The 15,505-nt window shown below is 32.8% G+C and overlaps 1 protein-coding gene across 2 annotated transcripts in view; it reads right to left on the bottom strand.

The window, feature by feature from the left end:
• Window positions 1-1,256: 1,256 nt before the first annotated feature.
• The window catches only part of LOC123647628 (platelet glycoprotein 4-like), a 28,475-nt gene continuing 14,226 nt past the window's right edge, over window positions 1,257-15,505 (bottom strand). For both annotated transcript variants that reach the window (XM_045565238.1, XM_045565237.1), the window contains exons 4-13: window positions 12,058-12,205; window positions 11,354-11,533; window positions 10,063-10,154; window positions 8,039-8,085; window positions 5,961-6,030; window positions 4,747-4,922; window positions 3,880-3,998; window positions 2,870-2,943; window positions 2,314-2,368; window positions 1,257-1,403 (exon numbers count right to left, since the gene is read on the bottom strand). In XM_045565238.1, coding sequence (XP_045421194.1) covers window positions 1,257-1,403; window positions 2,314-2,368; window positions 2,870-2,943; window positions 3,880-3,998; window positions 4,747-4,922; window positions 5,961-6,030; window positions 8,039-8,085; window positions 10,063-10,154; window positions 11,354-11,533; window positions 12,058-12,205 — 1,108 coding nt within the window. The remainder of the gene's footprint in view (window positions 1,404-2,313; window positions 2,369-2,869; window positions 2,944-3,879; window positions 3,999-4,746; window positions 4,923-5,960; window positions 6,031-8,038; window positions 8,086-10,062; window positions 10,155-11,353; window positions 11,534-12,057; window positions 12,206-15,505) is intronic.

Raw genomic sequence — 15,505 nt, 5'->3', positions numbered from 1 at the left:
TTGATTTATACTTTGGTCATGAACAATTTTGCTTCTGTTAAAATTTATGATTTCATGGAATGTCTGAGGAAGATAGAGTGGATGCTGATGAATCCAAGATTATTGGAAACTTGTGGAAATTGTATTAGGGATAAAATGAGATTATTCATGTAAAATGTTTAGCATGATACCGCAACGTAGTAAAAGCTCAGTAAACACTAGTTACTAGTATCAGTGGCAGTTCCTGAATTGCTGCACAAAACAGTTTAAGGTCCCTGGTCTGATGGGAAGTAGAAAAGAGTTGTTTTGAAGTTGTGGTTTTCAGTAGCAAGCATACTCCATATTTTGTTTTTTGAGGAGGCTAGAAAGGAAGTGCTGATGGAAACCATGGAGAAAGTGAAAATTTTTTCCACACAAGCCACACTAGTGCCATCCATGGTAACTAAAGAAAGGCCTTCATTTAGAGAGGGTGGAAAGTTCAGGTATTCATTCCCGTTTATATACAGGGGACCAAGAGCAGAAATATCTAAAGCAAAGAGACCTGAACCCCTTTTACGATTTTCCCAGAAATCTTAAATCTTGTCCATGTTTACCTGTTTTTTTTTTTCCTCTAAACTCTGAGTAATTTTGCTTTACTCTGTTGAACACTGCTTTCCCCTGTTTTCTTGTACCAATATATTCATATTTTAGGTCAAGCCTATTAATTGTTCATCAGGTCTTGACATTAAACTTCTAAGGTACACATCCTGGATTTGGAGAACTTACAGCCAGCATGTTTACATGTAATAATCCTGTTTTTATGATTCATTTTACTTCACTATTACCTTAAATGGCATTTTTTTGTTTTACATTTTTAAGTCTCATCATTAATTTCTAGCTCATTTAATTTCCCTCTGTAATTTCAATCTCTCCAAATATCAATGATATTTAATCTTACATAAAATTTCTTAGTGATATATTAAATTATCTGGTTTTGAAGCAACTAACCAGCTATATAATTGAGAAGTGAACAAGTTAAAATTTTGGACAAAAGCTATTTGTGCTAACTTTAAAATGGTCACAATTAAGTCTTTTATTTTACTCCTTTCAGAATTAAGGATGTAATTTAGTGATCTGCTTGATATTCATAGATCTTATTTACTCATTCAAAATTGATTGACTACACAGGTCCAGAAATATTTATGGCCTAATATAAAACAAGCCTTTGATAAAATGAAAACAATATATAAGCTAATGTTACTTAAGCAATATATATTTTTTGTATTTACCTTATCTTTTTATCTGCATACATAACATAAAATAAAAGCACCAAACATCATCACACCAATACTGACAAAGCTTATTTGTAAAAGGCTAAGGAGCTTGATTTTTCCAGTCACTTGATGTTTGAACATTTCTGCCTTCTCATCACCAATGGTCCCAGTCTGTAAGTAAATTAACAATTACCATTACTTGGGTAGATTAGTGAAGACAAATACTCTCTCTCTTTCTCTCTCTCTCTCTCTCTCTCTCTCTCTCTCTCTCTCTCTATATATATATATATATATATATATATATATGTATTATATATATCTCACCCTTTTACCCTTTTGTCTAACACCTGTATAGGCTTTAGTCATCTGCACCTACAAGTCAGTAGCATTCCACATGTATGTCAAAGAGGGCAATAAATGCCAAATTGACTATTTAGAGAGTCAAAGATAATCCCTCCCTTTAAACATGCTGTATAGCAAGTACTCTTCATTGTACTAGGGCTCATTTGATCTTAAGAACTATCTCTGAACTATTCCCCACTTACCCAAAGGATGCTTCCCAGTGACAGAGGGAAGTGACAAGAGTCAACAATTTCATTTGCTCTAAAGCCTCATTCCATGTCTTTTCTATTCCTCTGGCTAATCAATGCAGTAGTTTACACCAAAAATATCTTGTCAGGAAATAGGATAAACTTCCTATGCCTATTCTAACCTAGCCTTTATATGCATAGTTGGCTATATTAGTGCTATACTATTCAGTGAGTCTTGATTTACTTGCGGTTGCATGTGCTTTTTCCCGAAGACAAGCACCATGACAAGAAAAAGTGTTTAACAGATGATTTTGAATATAATCCTAAATGATAGGAAGTGCTTCTACAGTTTCAGAAAAACTGAAAACATGATCATAATTCTGTATGATTAGGTTCTTTAAAATAGGTGTAATCGCTAATGTATAAACATATACATATATAGGTAAGGGAAATACATACAACTTCAAACATTATACATTCTTTTGAAACATCAAACCTTTTCTTATTATACACAAAGAGACTTGTTTGAATGACTAGATTAAAATACTAACCTCATTAAGCCAGAAAATAGGCACAACATAGTTCTTCTTCAGACCCTTTAGTGCTCTGCAATATACATTGAAAATTATGTAAATATAAACTAATACATTTATACATATATTACAAACCTTTTAATAATTACTAGTATAAATAAATGTTCAGAATTGACTAAGTTCTTGGATATTGTTCTCTATCATGAAACATTTAAATTTTAATAAGGCTGTTTCTCAGATTTCTTTTGCTCTTATAAATCTTTCTAATAGAGATTCCTGATTGTGCTTATTTTTTTCCAAGTACAGAAATTTAGTTATAGAAATATTTATGCAGCTAACAAAATGAAGTTCTACCAAGTACTCAAATAAAAACCATTCCAAAATATATGCAAATACTATTTCAATAATGCTCCTAAATTGCAGATGAAAGTTATAAACATGTAATGATTGTTTAGCGATGTTAAGCTAAAGAGAAGTTGAAATTTGATACTGTTTTCACTTTCATAGACTTTCTCACATTCTTAGAAGAAAATACTACAAATCTTATAAAGATAACCTCATTCAAGACACTCACTCAATTGTTTGTACTGGCTTGACCAGTATGTTGACCTGCATCCGTTTCGAAAATCGTAAAGTGAATCCAGTTATCTAAAAAGAGAACAACTAAAATAATTACAAACTTCTTTTTAAAATAACTATTTAGAATGTCTAAAACTTATTTTTGTTATTACATCAGAAGAGAAAGAATACAGAACTTAAAACAGGACTACTTGAAACTTGTAAAAGTAAATTAATTGGACCTGTTAAATATATTACCTACATAATTGTATGTATTAATATAATTACATTTTATGTGTGTATATACATGCATATCTATGCACACACACATAATTTCTTTGCCCAATCTAATATTAAGGTTTTAGATATATTTGTGATTTACCTGAAATGGCTTTAAGGAAATAAACACAGCAATAACAAATGTAAGAGCTCAGGTAGTTAACTTAATTCCTGAACAAGACATGGACAAGTATATATTCATTGAGAATCCATGTATCATTAGTTATAATACCACTTCTAGCTATCATTGTTTAAACTGAAATATGGCTACTAAAATTCTACAATTGCATTTAACTTGCAAAATAAAAATATTAGAATAATTTAAAGCATACAAGTATTGTGCTGTAACAATTTTTATAGCTTTTTCTTAATACAAAGTATAATAGATCATGCCCCAAATCTCTATAAAGACTTTTAATCCCACATAATATACAAAGACTCCTTATATAAGCAATACCTGTAGTTTAGTATAAACATAGAATAGTAATTTATATGTATATAAAATTGTTTAAAGCCAATTAGAATTATTTTTATCATTTATTAAAAAGGCTTATAGAATTCCATATGCTGAAATTAAAATTTAATTTTCTTGACATTTCATGAGCAACAATAGGAGAAAATGAATACAGTTTTCAGTGACATAAAATGTGATTCAATGAATATGGTTGATAATTTGACAAGATTTTTTCTTTCAATTTCATGTGTACCAAATATCAACAAAATCAGGTCAATAATATATTTGCTTACAGGTTCAACATCCAAGTATGTCCCATGTTCTTCTTCATTTGGATTTAAGCCTTCAATAGGTTCTGAAACATCAGGACTTGCATGTAGAAAATGGGGACGTGAAATGTACACAGGTATTCCTGAGGGAAAGTTTTAAGAGTCAATTGGGAATAAATGACTTTCCTCATTTCACATATAACACAGAAAACATTTTCTTGACAATAAAGATTTTTAAATAAAAATATAGTTTTCTTTTCGAACACTGGGAGATAAGGGTGGGAAAGAATTATAACATCATGTCACTATTATACAAAAATAAAATTCTGCATCCTACTAACAAGTTAGTTGATGTCTGTTCTACATTCCTTAGGTGTCAATTTTCAATATGTAAAGTTTAGCTGCTGAACACAAAGTTTCAAGCAGTAATGTTCATGTTTCAAGCAGTAATATGTCTGTGGACTACGAATGTCTTTCATTTAAGAGTTTTCATCAACGGCCCCTTCAGCATGATGAATATGAGCAAGATAAGATAGACTCTAAATTTTGTGTATTAAGTCAATTGTAGAGACATACTGAAAATATTTACTGTTTTCTAGGAAATAGAACAACAGCAAATGGATAACTTGGGATGCCTGAAGTGTTTTGGATTATTTTCATTTCACCCTAAACCTAAAACCAGCACAGGGAAATACTGGTGGGGCTTTACCTAATGATAATTAAATTTTGTAATAATAAAACAATACAAAATTAACACAATTTTCTCCCATCACCCTTATCTTTGGCCATGGTTGCTTCCTTACTTTAAATTTTAGATGCCGGGTAAAGGTTCCATTTTAAAGAATATTGCAAATTATGTCATGGACTCTGCTACTGAGAATATTTACTCACCTCTGCATTGGCTGACATCTAGGATACCATAAAATGCAGAATTATTTGAGATATTGTAGAAGCAATGGTTGTCTGGGTTTTCAGTGGGAGATGCAAAGGTCTTGGATGGAGGAATGAATCTATACACAGGGATTCCTTTCAGATCAACGTCAGATTCAAATACAACATAGAAGGACCTAGACACAGATGAAAAAGAGCTGCATTCCAGGATTCTAACCTACATCCTGAAGATTTGTCTTTTTCTTATATTCTTACCTTAAATTAGAAAGCTCACATACTCTTGTTTGAATTATAAATTCTTAGGAAAAAAGTTCTTGTAAAATTTAAACACATACCAGAACTCAGTATCTGAGTATGAACTATTCTTACCTTTGTTCTCAAAAGCTTCACAGCTTTTGAGATTTTTGCTTGTTTTTAATAACTACCATGAAGTATTTAAACTGAAGTCACTTCTCATAGTTAATTTCTGCTATACATTAAATATTTATATGACTTTCCTCAAATCCTTTGTGCCCAATTTAAATGAAATAAAAATAAAGTTTCTGTCTTCCATGAATTAATCTTGGAGAGGAAACCCATCCACTTGCTGGGGTGTGTGCATGCTTGATATATACCTTTGTTCACCTCCATCATTTACCAAGTGTCTGCTGTAACCTAGGCAATGTGCTAGGGCTCAGTACACCTTTCTTCTAATCCCTGAATACTCCTATAGGAAGAAATACTGCTCTCTTCAATTTTCCACATAAGGAAAAAATTCAGAAGAGTTAAATGCCTGCTCACAATTACAGTCTTTAGATAGGGCTGGGACTTGGGTGTAGCGGCAAAAGCTCCAATATATTTGTGGTATCTACTGCACACCCCCCCTGCCAATTTGGTTAGAGCATGTCAATTAACACAGTTCTGTGCCATTTGCATAATCTTCTCTGGACATCTTTAGAAAAACTGGGCATGACCTTCTAGACCTGATTGTTATTAAATAGGCTACTACTTTAGTGAAAGAAAGGCAAACTAGCTCTTGCTTAGAAATGGCAAAGAAAATGATTTGCATTGTGAAAAACAATTGAAGGATGTAGAAGGATAGTTTGCAAAAAGTAAATAAACATTATGAATTCCATATTATTGTATTTATTCTTAAGAAATTAAAAATGTTCCCTAACTAGCACTTAGGGGAAGAAGGTGTGATTCACAGACATACCTCGGTGTCTTTGTCTTACCTGCAAAGGGCAGAGGAAAAGATATACAATACCCGGGACTTCTCAATAAATGGTGGAAATGAGGCTCCATCTGTTTAAAAATCAAGCCAGTAGCAAGTGATTAGAGGTGTGTTCTAGAAAAATCTGAAATGTCTATTCCAGCATGATCAAGAGAAATATAATGCAAACCATCTCAATAACTTTAAATAGTAGCCACATTTTTAAAAAGTAATAGCTACATTTAACCTGATACATCCAAAACATAATTTCAACATGTAATCAATAAAAAATTAAGATTATTTACATTCTGAAAAATCTCAAAATCCAGTGTGTATTTTATACTTGCAGTACATTTCAAATCATACTAGCCGTATATATTTTACAGCTACATTTGTCTAGCAACTACCGTAAACAACATCTTAGCACTATATAAATTCACTGGCATAAAATAAACTTTTTAAAAATGATAAATTCACTTATTAAAGCTGTAATTGTGTTTTTTGAAACACCCTACCCCATAAGTAGACTGTCAGTATTCTTACCATGAATTTCCTTTAGAACTCCTGCCATATTCACATTGTTCTTATTTTTAATAGTGATTCCTTCATCTGCCTTAGGGCTGATTAAAAGTTTTAAAACTATTTACTAAAGTTCTCTCACTAAACAATTTCCTGCAAATGCTTTGAAAACGTACCCGTCGAATTCAAAGAGTCATTTATGGAGTTTCTGCTACAGCTAAAATCCATGATCAACACTTAAGTGCACATACAGTAGTAACAGTCATCAGGTGGCAGGCAGGTGGGAGGAGGGGATGGGTATATTCACATCTAATGGGTGTGGTGCACACCCTCTGGGGGAGGGACACGCTTGACGCTCTGACTCAGGTGGGGCAAAGGCAATATATGTAACCTAAACATTTGTACCCCCATAATACACTGAAATAAAAAAAATTAAAAAAAAATCCATGGCACATGTTGGATAAATGAAGAAATAAGTAGTTAACTCCTCTTTTCACTCCTTAAATGAATATCACCAATTGATAACGTTCAAATATTTTTATGAGCCACTCACTACTGAATGTGTTTGTTTAAAATGGCGTATTCCAGGTTCTTTTTCTGGCAAGTGTTTCAACCTTGCGATCCTATCTTCATTTACCCTCTTGTGAGAAGTGAAACATAACACAACGTTAGTGAATTTGTGATCCCTGTTTGATCCTGCTATTGAGACAGTTAGATATTAAAGTCTAGCTTAAACTCCCCGTAGAGTTCCTGTATGGGCATTGCCTACACTGTCTTCTTGGTACCTTAACAATTAAAGGAAAATACTTGGAAGAACTTAAAATCATTATCCGAAATACCATTGAAGACTATGTCATGATTATACCCAGCAATTACCATGGGCAATGATGACAGGATAGCTGATATTATTAGGAGGGTTTTCTTTCCCCACAAAGAACCATTCTAAATGTATATCAATACTTTCATTTTTTGTCTTTTCAAACTTATTGAAGGTAAAGGATGCGTGCTTAAATCATGGTGAATGTACATTGGAACTTTTCATTATTCTTTTCCCTAGTGCCATAACAAGAATCTCTCACGGGAAACATCCTCTGTCCTGTTCAACCTCCCTCTGCTCCTGGTTTGTTTCACTCCTGTTTTCCCCTTCGATATTTTTAACCTTATGCCTGATGTGCATGTACTTATATTATTGTCATTAATTAAGCCTCTTGTTAAACCTATCTACTTCTTAGCTTAGGAAAAAATTGTTTAATAAGTTTTCCCCTTAAACCCATAACTAATTTTCTAATTTTTTTAACCCTTTACTTCTGTTGTCAGAACAGCAGTTCATTAAAGATGTTACAAAGCAAACATTTCTCTAGTAATGCAATAAGAGGTAACTATGGTTATTTTTGAGAAATGCCATCTCATTAAATATTTATTAAGCCTATATAAAAATAGACTTTGAATTATGTTGTGGGGCTATAAAAACAGGTAAATACATACCCTCAACTTTCAGAACACTGCAGGTATGATGGTGAATTGGGGGGAGAAGATGAGGTAAGTTCATTGTGACTATTACCATAAAGCCAATGCCCTTACCTGTACCGTTAATCATGCTACAATAACTTCGCCAATAGGGGAGATTCCTTAGGAATAAAAAGAAAAAGAAATGAACTAACCATTCTCATTTCAAGGGTACCTTTCTCACATTACTTCGTCTATTATGATTTAATACTTCTGCTAATATAATGAAGATTAGATGTGGCTAGTGCTGAGTTTAAGAAATGTTCTAATTCATTTTGTTTGTGTTTTGTTTGAAACTTTTCTCTTATTGCAATAAATTAAGTGCCTGATACTATTATTTTGTGGCTAGATCATAAAATAAAAACTGTCAAGTGCAAAGTTAATTAGAAAAAACTTGAGAGAGAAAACAACTTAAGAACATTTCTCAGAAAGTTCTCTACTTTAGAGTTGTTTTTTTTCCCCTATCATAGAAATGAATCCTCCAGTATTATGAGAATAGAAGGCAAGTGTTAAGTGGGTTGATGCAAGCTCAGTATAAGGTAGAACAGGGGAGTGGGAAGGAAGAAAGAAAGAAGCAGAAATTTGTATTGACACAGAATCAAAACATGTTGATAATCAACCAATATATAATTTTCCTCCTTTAAATTCTTGCATAGATTGGCATTAAAGGAGGACAGAGTTTATTATTTATGCTCTGGTATATAAATAAGCTGTATATATTTAGAAGTGAAAAAACAATAGTAACAGTTTTCCTGCATCTTCACCCCTTTTTCATGATGAAAGACTGTTTTCGTCCACTCCTACCATTATCCAGTGCAATGTCAACACAAGCTGTTGCTTATGTTTTAAACAGAATAAGATGTTAATAATGCTAAGTCTTTTCATGATATGTTAAACCGACCTTGTCATAATCTTAAAGTGATTTGAAAGTCTTACTCTAATTAGAAGTGCTTAGCAATTCCCCTTAAAACCTCTGTAGTATTGAAATGGAAGGAAATGCTCATTGTTCCTCAATATAAAAAATAGATGGGATTTCCTCTGAAATGAACACTTAGAAGTGTTTGTTTTCCTCTATTTGACTTTTCTATAAAAATAAGTAATTATGGGCCCTTTAGAAGAAAAAGTACTCCACTACTTAATAATAACTTATATGCAATTATTAGACAAAGACTCAATTTGAGGCAGTGGTTACTTATATTAATAAAAACATTTCATCTCTTACAGTTTTCATTATCCTTTTTCAGGAAATAACTGTTCTGAAGCACAATTATTAACTTTCAAGAAAAGGCTTTCTCCCCTGACATTTATTATGGTTCTTCCTATTTTACACATAGGATAAATTATGAATCCTTCAAATCAATAGGCAGAAGTAGGAAAAAAAGGAAATAACGGCTTTATGGAGTTATCTTGTGCTTTTACCACTTCAAAGGTGGCATATTCTTCATTTTCACATTTCATATGTAAAATTTAGAACTCTACATGAAATATATAATAATTCATATAGTATTTTGCATTAATAAAGGTTAAAACTGATACGTCAATATACACAATTATTTTAAGACCATTTGCAGGGGGAAGTCATGAAAACAATCACATGGATTCATTAAACTTCCACCTTTATAGACACATTTAGGTCATGTCACTGGAATACACAATGTTATTTGATATACTCCATTACACAAGTAAAAAAAAGCAAATATGTTTCTGTCTCCTAGACAGTCAGTTGATGTGTTGATTTTCTTCCTTTTCATTTGTGGTTATCTAATTGCACGGTCTACTGTGTTGCTGGATATGCAGCAAGGATGAAAATAGTCCCTTTGGACTTGTCCATAAAGGTAAACCAAACCCTAAATTGGGGCTGATAATCAGCTGCTGTGCACTGGTGTGAACATGCCAGCTGGCGCAACTAAAGGACTGATGCCTTTCGGAACAAGAGTTTCTAGGGCTGAGATACAAGTCTGTTCCATAGGTGGATGCCTGTGCTTTACCTGTTGTGAAACAAATACCACTCTTGCCTTAGAGTGCGCTAGGTCTCTATGCGCACGTGTGTACACACACACACACATACACACACACACACGCTATGCCCAGATACTTACTTTTTACCATTAAAAGTGTCAATTATGGCAACTTTGCTTATGTTATCTTTTCCATTGAAAACTTTATAAACTCCATCTACGGTGTTGTTGTACTAAAAAGATATATACAAGAAAAAAAAACTTCTAAAACAAGCCATATTCATAATTTTATATAACTTGAAACATATATGCAATAAGGTTTTTAAGGTATTGGCCTTTAAAATGTTTTAGACGATAGACTATAAAAGTTTCCTAGAAATAAGTGCTAAATGCTGAAATAAACATCAGAAGTTGACATGATCCAAACTCCAGCACTCTTTGTCATAATTAAGCCAATAAGGTCATTTGGGGCATGACTCTTATTATATTGAGGTGAGGGCACATTAAACAAAAGCTATAAGAACAATGATTTGTAAAGATATTATAAATGTCACCTTTGGTTACTAAAATGATAAAAATTATGCATAGAAAATAAAAATTAGCCATGGAAAGAGTTATGAGTATTGAGTTAAAGTAATAACTGAATCTCTGATACCTGAAGGCTTTCTACAATTATATTTAATTAATTTATAATCTTCCAATTCTAATCATTATCTAAAAGTAAAACAATAACAATGAGCTGCAGAACATAACTATTAATAATATTCACATACAGTACCAAATGAAATTATAGTCAAAATTCTAATTCAATAGCTTATCCCTAATTGTAATTCCAAACATTAAGATGTAACTAAGTGAACTATAAAGTTCATATTCTTCTTATTCTTCAAACTGCCATTTCATGACATTTCCAGAATTCTGGAAATTCTTATTTATAAATCCTATTAAAATGAGGGCTATTGACTTACAAATCTCACTGAGATGTGCAAATTTAGGCTAATTTTTTAGTATAAACTAAGACAAATTTGCAAAAGGTCTAGAAAAGAAGGAATAATAGGATGAATACATTTAACACAAAAATATGTATGGAACTTTATGCAAGAAGGGAAACCAAAACCAAATATAGTGGTCAAAGTTTACATACTACCTAACAAACCAATTTCAGACAAATTGTATATTTATAAAAGAGTATAAACCTGATTATATCTCAGTTTTTAAATTTTAAATTTAATTGTTAAATTCAGATAGGTTTTCTAACTAAGAAAGCTAAAGGTATGAGATAAGTACTTTTTAAAAGTTAAGATATATATCAGATATGTATCACCAGATCAGCAATGGCTAACACACTAAATTATAAAATTATGATTTGCCAATGTCATTGTATTTATCCAATTAAAATGCAACAATAATGCCATTTATATTTGGTACTTACAGGATAATACACACCAAGTGTGGTAGAAACAGGGTTTGGAATCAAACTAAAAAATGGATCCTTATAGCCCCATAGTATTTCTTTTAAAGTTCTGGTTTGGAACATGGAAGAGTTTGACTCTTTGATAAGTGAATTGAGTGACTCTTGAACAGAGGCATCTTGATAGATATAAGGGGCAACCTACAAAAAAAAAAATCACTGTTTAAGACACCAATACAATATCAGATTGGGTGGGGAACCTGAGGCCTTCTTATTTCAAGATTCTTCTTTTTTAAACACCAAAGGAGGCAAGGATAGCTTCATCTTTCTCCGCTGCACCCCTTATAATAAAGGCATTTGTTCTGCAAAATTTGGATGCAGTCAAAAGGCTGCACTTCAGAACCTAGAAGGCCACATTTCGCCTTAAGGCCATAGGTTCCCCACCCCCTTCCGAGATGATTACATTTGTCTGCCTCAATGCCAGCCACAGGAAGCCATCCCAAGTTAAGCCCTATGTTTTTATTGATACACTTTAAGCAATCTTCTAATTCAATTGATTGTTATGATTTTGTCGTCTTTTCAAATGACTGTAACTCCAGGCAGGAATATAACACAAGAACACATTTTTACAAAAATGACAAAACCTAATAATTCTGATGATGAAATTAATTATAGTGGATTCTAGAATATTTTAAAACAAATAACTTTGTGGTCTGTCTACTCACGGCTACAGCCAGATTGAGAACTGTGAAGGTGTCGTTCTCTGTTCCCACTGACAGTGAAGGTTCAAAGATGGCACCATTGAGCTTCACATAAGAGACTGTGTGGTCCTCAGGGTTCTGGATTATGTTTTCCTTGGGTAGGTAATGAACTCTGGAAAAAACAGAAGCAAACAAATTGAAAAAATTAGGCTTGTGTGGACATTAGATATCAAATGCCATTCATTCAATCAACAAATATTTGAACACATAGAATATGCCAGAAATTATGCTCACAATGGGGTTAAATAAGCCAGTGTTAGCATACTCATCAAAAGGGGTCTTAAACTAGCAAACAGGAAATTAAAATAGCAGAGGAGAAGTGATATGTGTTATAATGGAGTTTTCGCAGAATCCACGGGAAAACACAGAACAGACACAAATCCAGGTCGGGGTTGGGGATGACCAGGGTTGGGGTGAGAGCCAAGACACAATTTGGTAGCAATTCCACATAAGTGGTCTAAATAACATAGAGAAGTTTAGTTAGGTAAAGTAGGGCAGACAGGGTTGTATGTAAGATAAGAACATTACATATTTTAGGAAATTCCAATGTTTTGGGTTGGATTATCAAGTGAGAGGTAAGGAGAGTAGTAAAACGTGAAGATCTCAAGCACAATAGGATTGCATCACATACTCAAATGACAGACTTTATCCTGAGGGTAAGGAGGAAAGAGACAGGCTTAAGCAGGGAAATATTAAGAGCACATTTTCATATATAAGAAAGTACCCTCAAACTACGTAGCTTATCCAGCACTGGCTCTTTGATCTTTTTCAATAGTTTAATGAGAATTAGAATACAATTTTTATTTTTAAAGGCTACAGATCAACCGCTCCATCCATGGTCCCCCTGTGTATCGAATACTTACCTGTTCTAAGCTCCTGGCTCTAATATCTCCATGCTGCAAAGTACCAACTACATTTTAGGAATGTGGTAAAGGGTGATTATTATGGGGAAAAGTGTCTTGCAAGTATAAGATATTCACTGAGAAGAAATAAGGTATACATCATCATTGTGCTAGCATATATTTGAATGTCAGTTTTGTGAGGTGAATAGCTAAGGTAAAGAGTAAAAAAAGGGACTGAAATTTAAAGAAAAACATTTATTCAACTATAATAAAAATGTAAATTTCTCTAGGGTAGGGGTTATGAGGGTTTTATATCTCTAAGCATAGTGCCTTAGACACAGTGAGTTCTCAATAAATATTTTTAATAAATATATACATTAATGGCTCATTCTTTGAAAAGTGGATTTAAAATTAGGTAGAAAGATATTCTCAATATAATTTAATGAAATTGTTTTTATTCTTCTTTGAATACTGAAGACATACAAAGAATATAAAAATCTAAAACAGCACTCAGGGTAGCCAATTATAAGCAATATCTTTTCTCTTAAACAACTATTTCAAAATTAGAATACATATTACTAATATTTCAAATTGAAGCATTTTGATTTTCAAGAATAAACAGTGGGAAAATAATAGTGACCCAAATTCTAGAGCTTACCTATTTGTACTTATAAGACTCCACCAGCAGATGGCACTCACTAAGAGAAAAAAATCCTTAAAACTGAACCCTGCCTTTAGAATGTACTTTTTTTATTTATTTTTATTTTTTTTAGTTTGTTTTTTATTTCAGCATATTATGGGGGTAAAAGTGTTTAGGTTACATATATTGCCTTTGCCCCACCCAAGTCAGAGCTTCAAGGGTGTCCATCCCCCAGATAGTGCGCACCACACCCATTAAGTGTGTATATACCCATCCCTTCCCCCCCAATCGGCCCGACATCTGATGAATGTTATTACCATATGTTCACTTAAGTGTTGATCAGTTAATACCAATTTGATGGTGAGTACATGTGTTGTTTGTTTTTCCATTCTTGTGATACTGTACTTAGTAGAATGGGCTCCAGCTCTTCCCAGGATAATACAAGAGGTGCTAGATCACCATTGTTTATTGTGGCTGAGTAGAACTCCATGGTATACACATACCACATTTTATTAATCCAGTCATGTATTGATGGGCACTTAGGTTGTTTCCACATCTTTGCAATTGTGAATTGCTAGAATGTACTCTTCAGGTACCGAAAAACAAACACCATATATACTCACTATTAAATTGGAACTAACTGTTGAGCATACACGTGCATAGAGGGAAGTAAATCTCAAAGGCAAACAAGCAGGGAGGAAGGAATGGAAGAAAACCTACCTAACTGGGTACAATGAACACTATCTGGGTGACGGGCACACTTTTAACCCTGACGCTAGCATTACAAAAGCAAGCCCTGTAACTAAACACATTTGTACCCTCATAAAAATAGTTTGAAATTAAAAAACAAAAAAAGAATATAATCATTTGTTGTTGTTGTTTAAAAATTACATTGTATACAGGTTTGGGGAAGTGTTGGTTAATAAGTTGAAGGAAAGAAATTTGTCCTAGAGTTTTCCTGAGGTTTGGATTTCTTCTAAAACAAAGGTAAAAGAAGTGATTTATGTTGTATATGAGAATATTCTGAAGGCATCACAGTGTCTTCATAGAGATGATGTAGGTTGTATTATATGTAAGATCTCAACCCAGGCAATTTCATGGTTTGTTTTATGTCATATCTTGTCAAGTTTCATCAAATTCACTTTAGCAGCCATCAGCCAAATAAAGCCTGTAATTCTGTGTGAGGAGGGACATCTCCTATGTCATCTCTCAATTTCAACTGGATTTATTAATAATTAATTATGGGGAAGCATGTTTACCTCAACACATAGAAGGCTCTCAAGATATTAACTTTTTTCTAAACGGTAACTAGTTTTCACATTATTTAAGGCATTCAGGCAAATAAAAAACACACTGGTGACATCAGGAGATAAGATGATCTCTAGTTGATTAGGAATATTTTTAAAATTGTTATATGAAGAGGAGTTTATAAAACTGCAAATGCAACTCCTCTTTGCCCATCCTCTTCTGTCACCTTCCCAAGCTAATCAAGTATATATATAAATAATGCTCCTTTTTGTCCCTTAGAGAGATAAAGGCTCTAAGAAAAAATAGATATGAGCTGTCAACTATCAGAGGAGAACTAGGTTAAATAATATTATGTTTATATTCCCTTATGTCCCAAATAATATTTTAAAAGTAGAAAATGTAACCTCTCAAAAACAAATTTAAAAAAAACAGAAAACATGAGTTCTTAAATTCTAAAAACTATTTCTTCCTTATACTTAGTTCATTCAGGTTCTAATTTTTAAACAGCTATACTCAGACTCTCATTAGGTCATATGTGAGTCCTAGATTTTCAAAAGTACATATGCCTATGAATATTTAGGTACATATACCTATAACATTCTTTTTGAAAGAAGATATTTGTATAGGCTTTTGCTAATTACATAAGAACTATTGAACCATGAAAAAAAAATTTCCAAGTGAA

The sequence above is a fragment of the Lemur catta genome, chromosome 11 (assembly GCF_020740605.2).
Source record: "Lemur catta isolate mLemCat1 chromosome 11, mLemCat1.pri, whole genome shotgun sequence".
Classification (NCBI taxonomy): domain Eukaryota; kingdom Metazoa; phylum Chordata; class Mammalia; order Primates; family Lemuridae; genus Lemur; species Lemur catta.
This window is presented reverse-complemented; position numbering and strand designations above follow the sequence as displayed.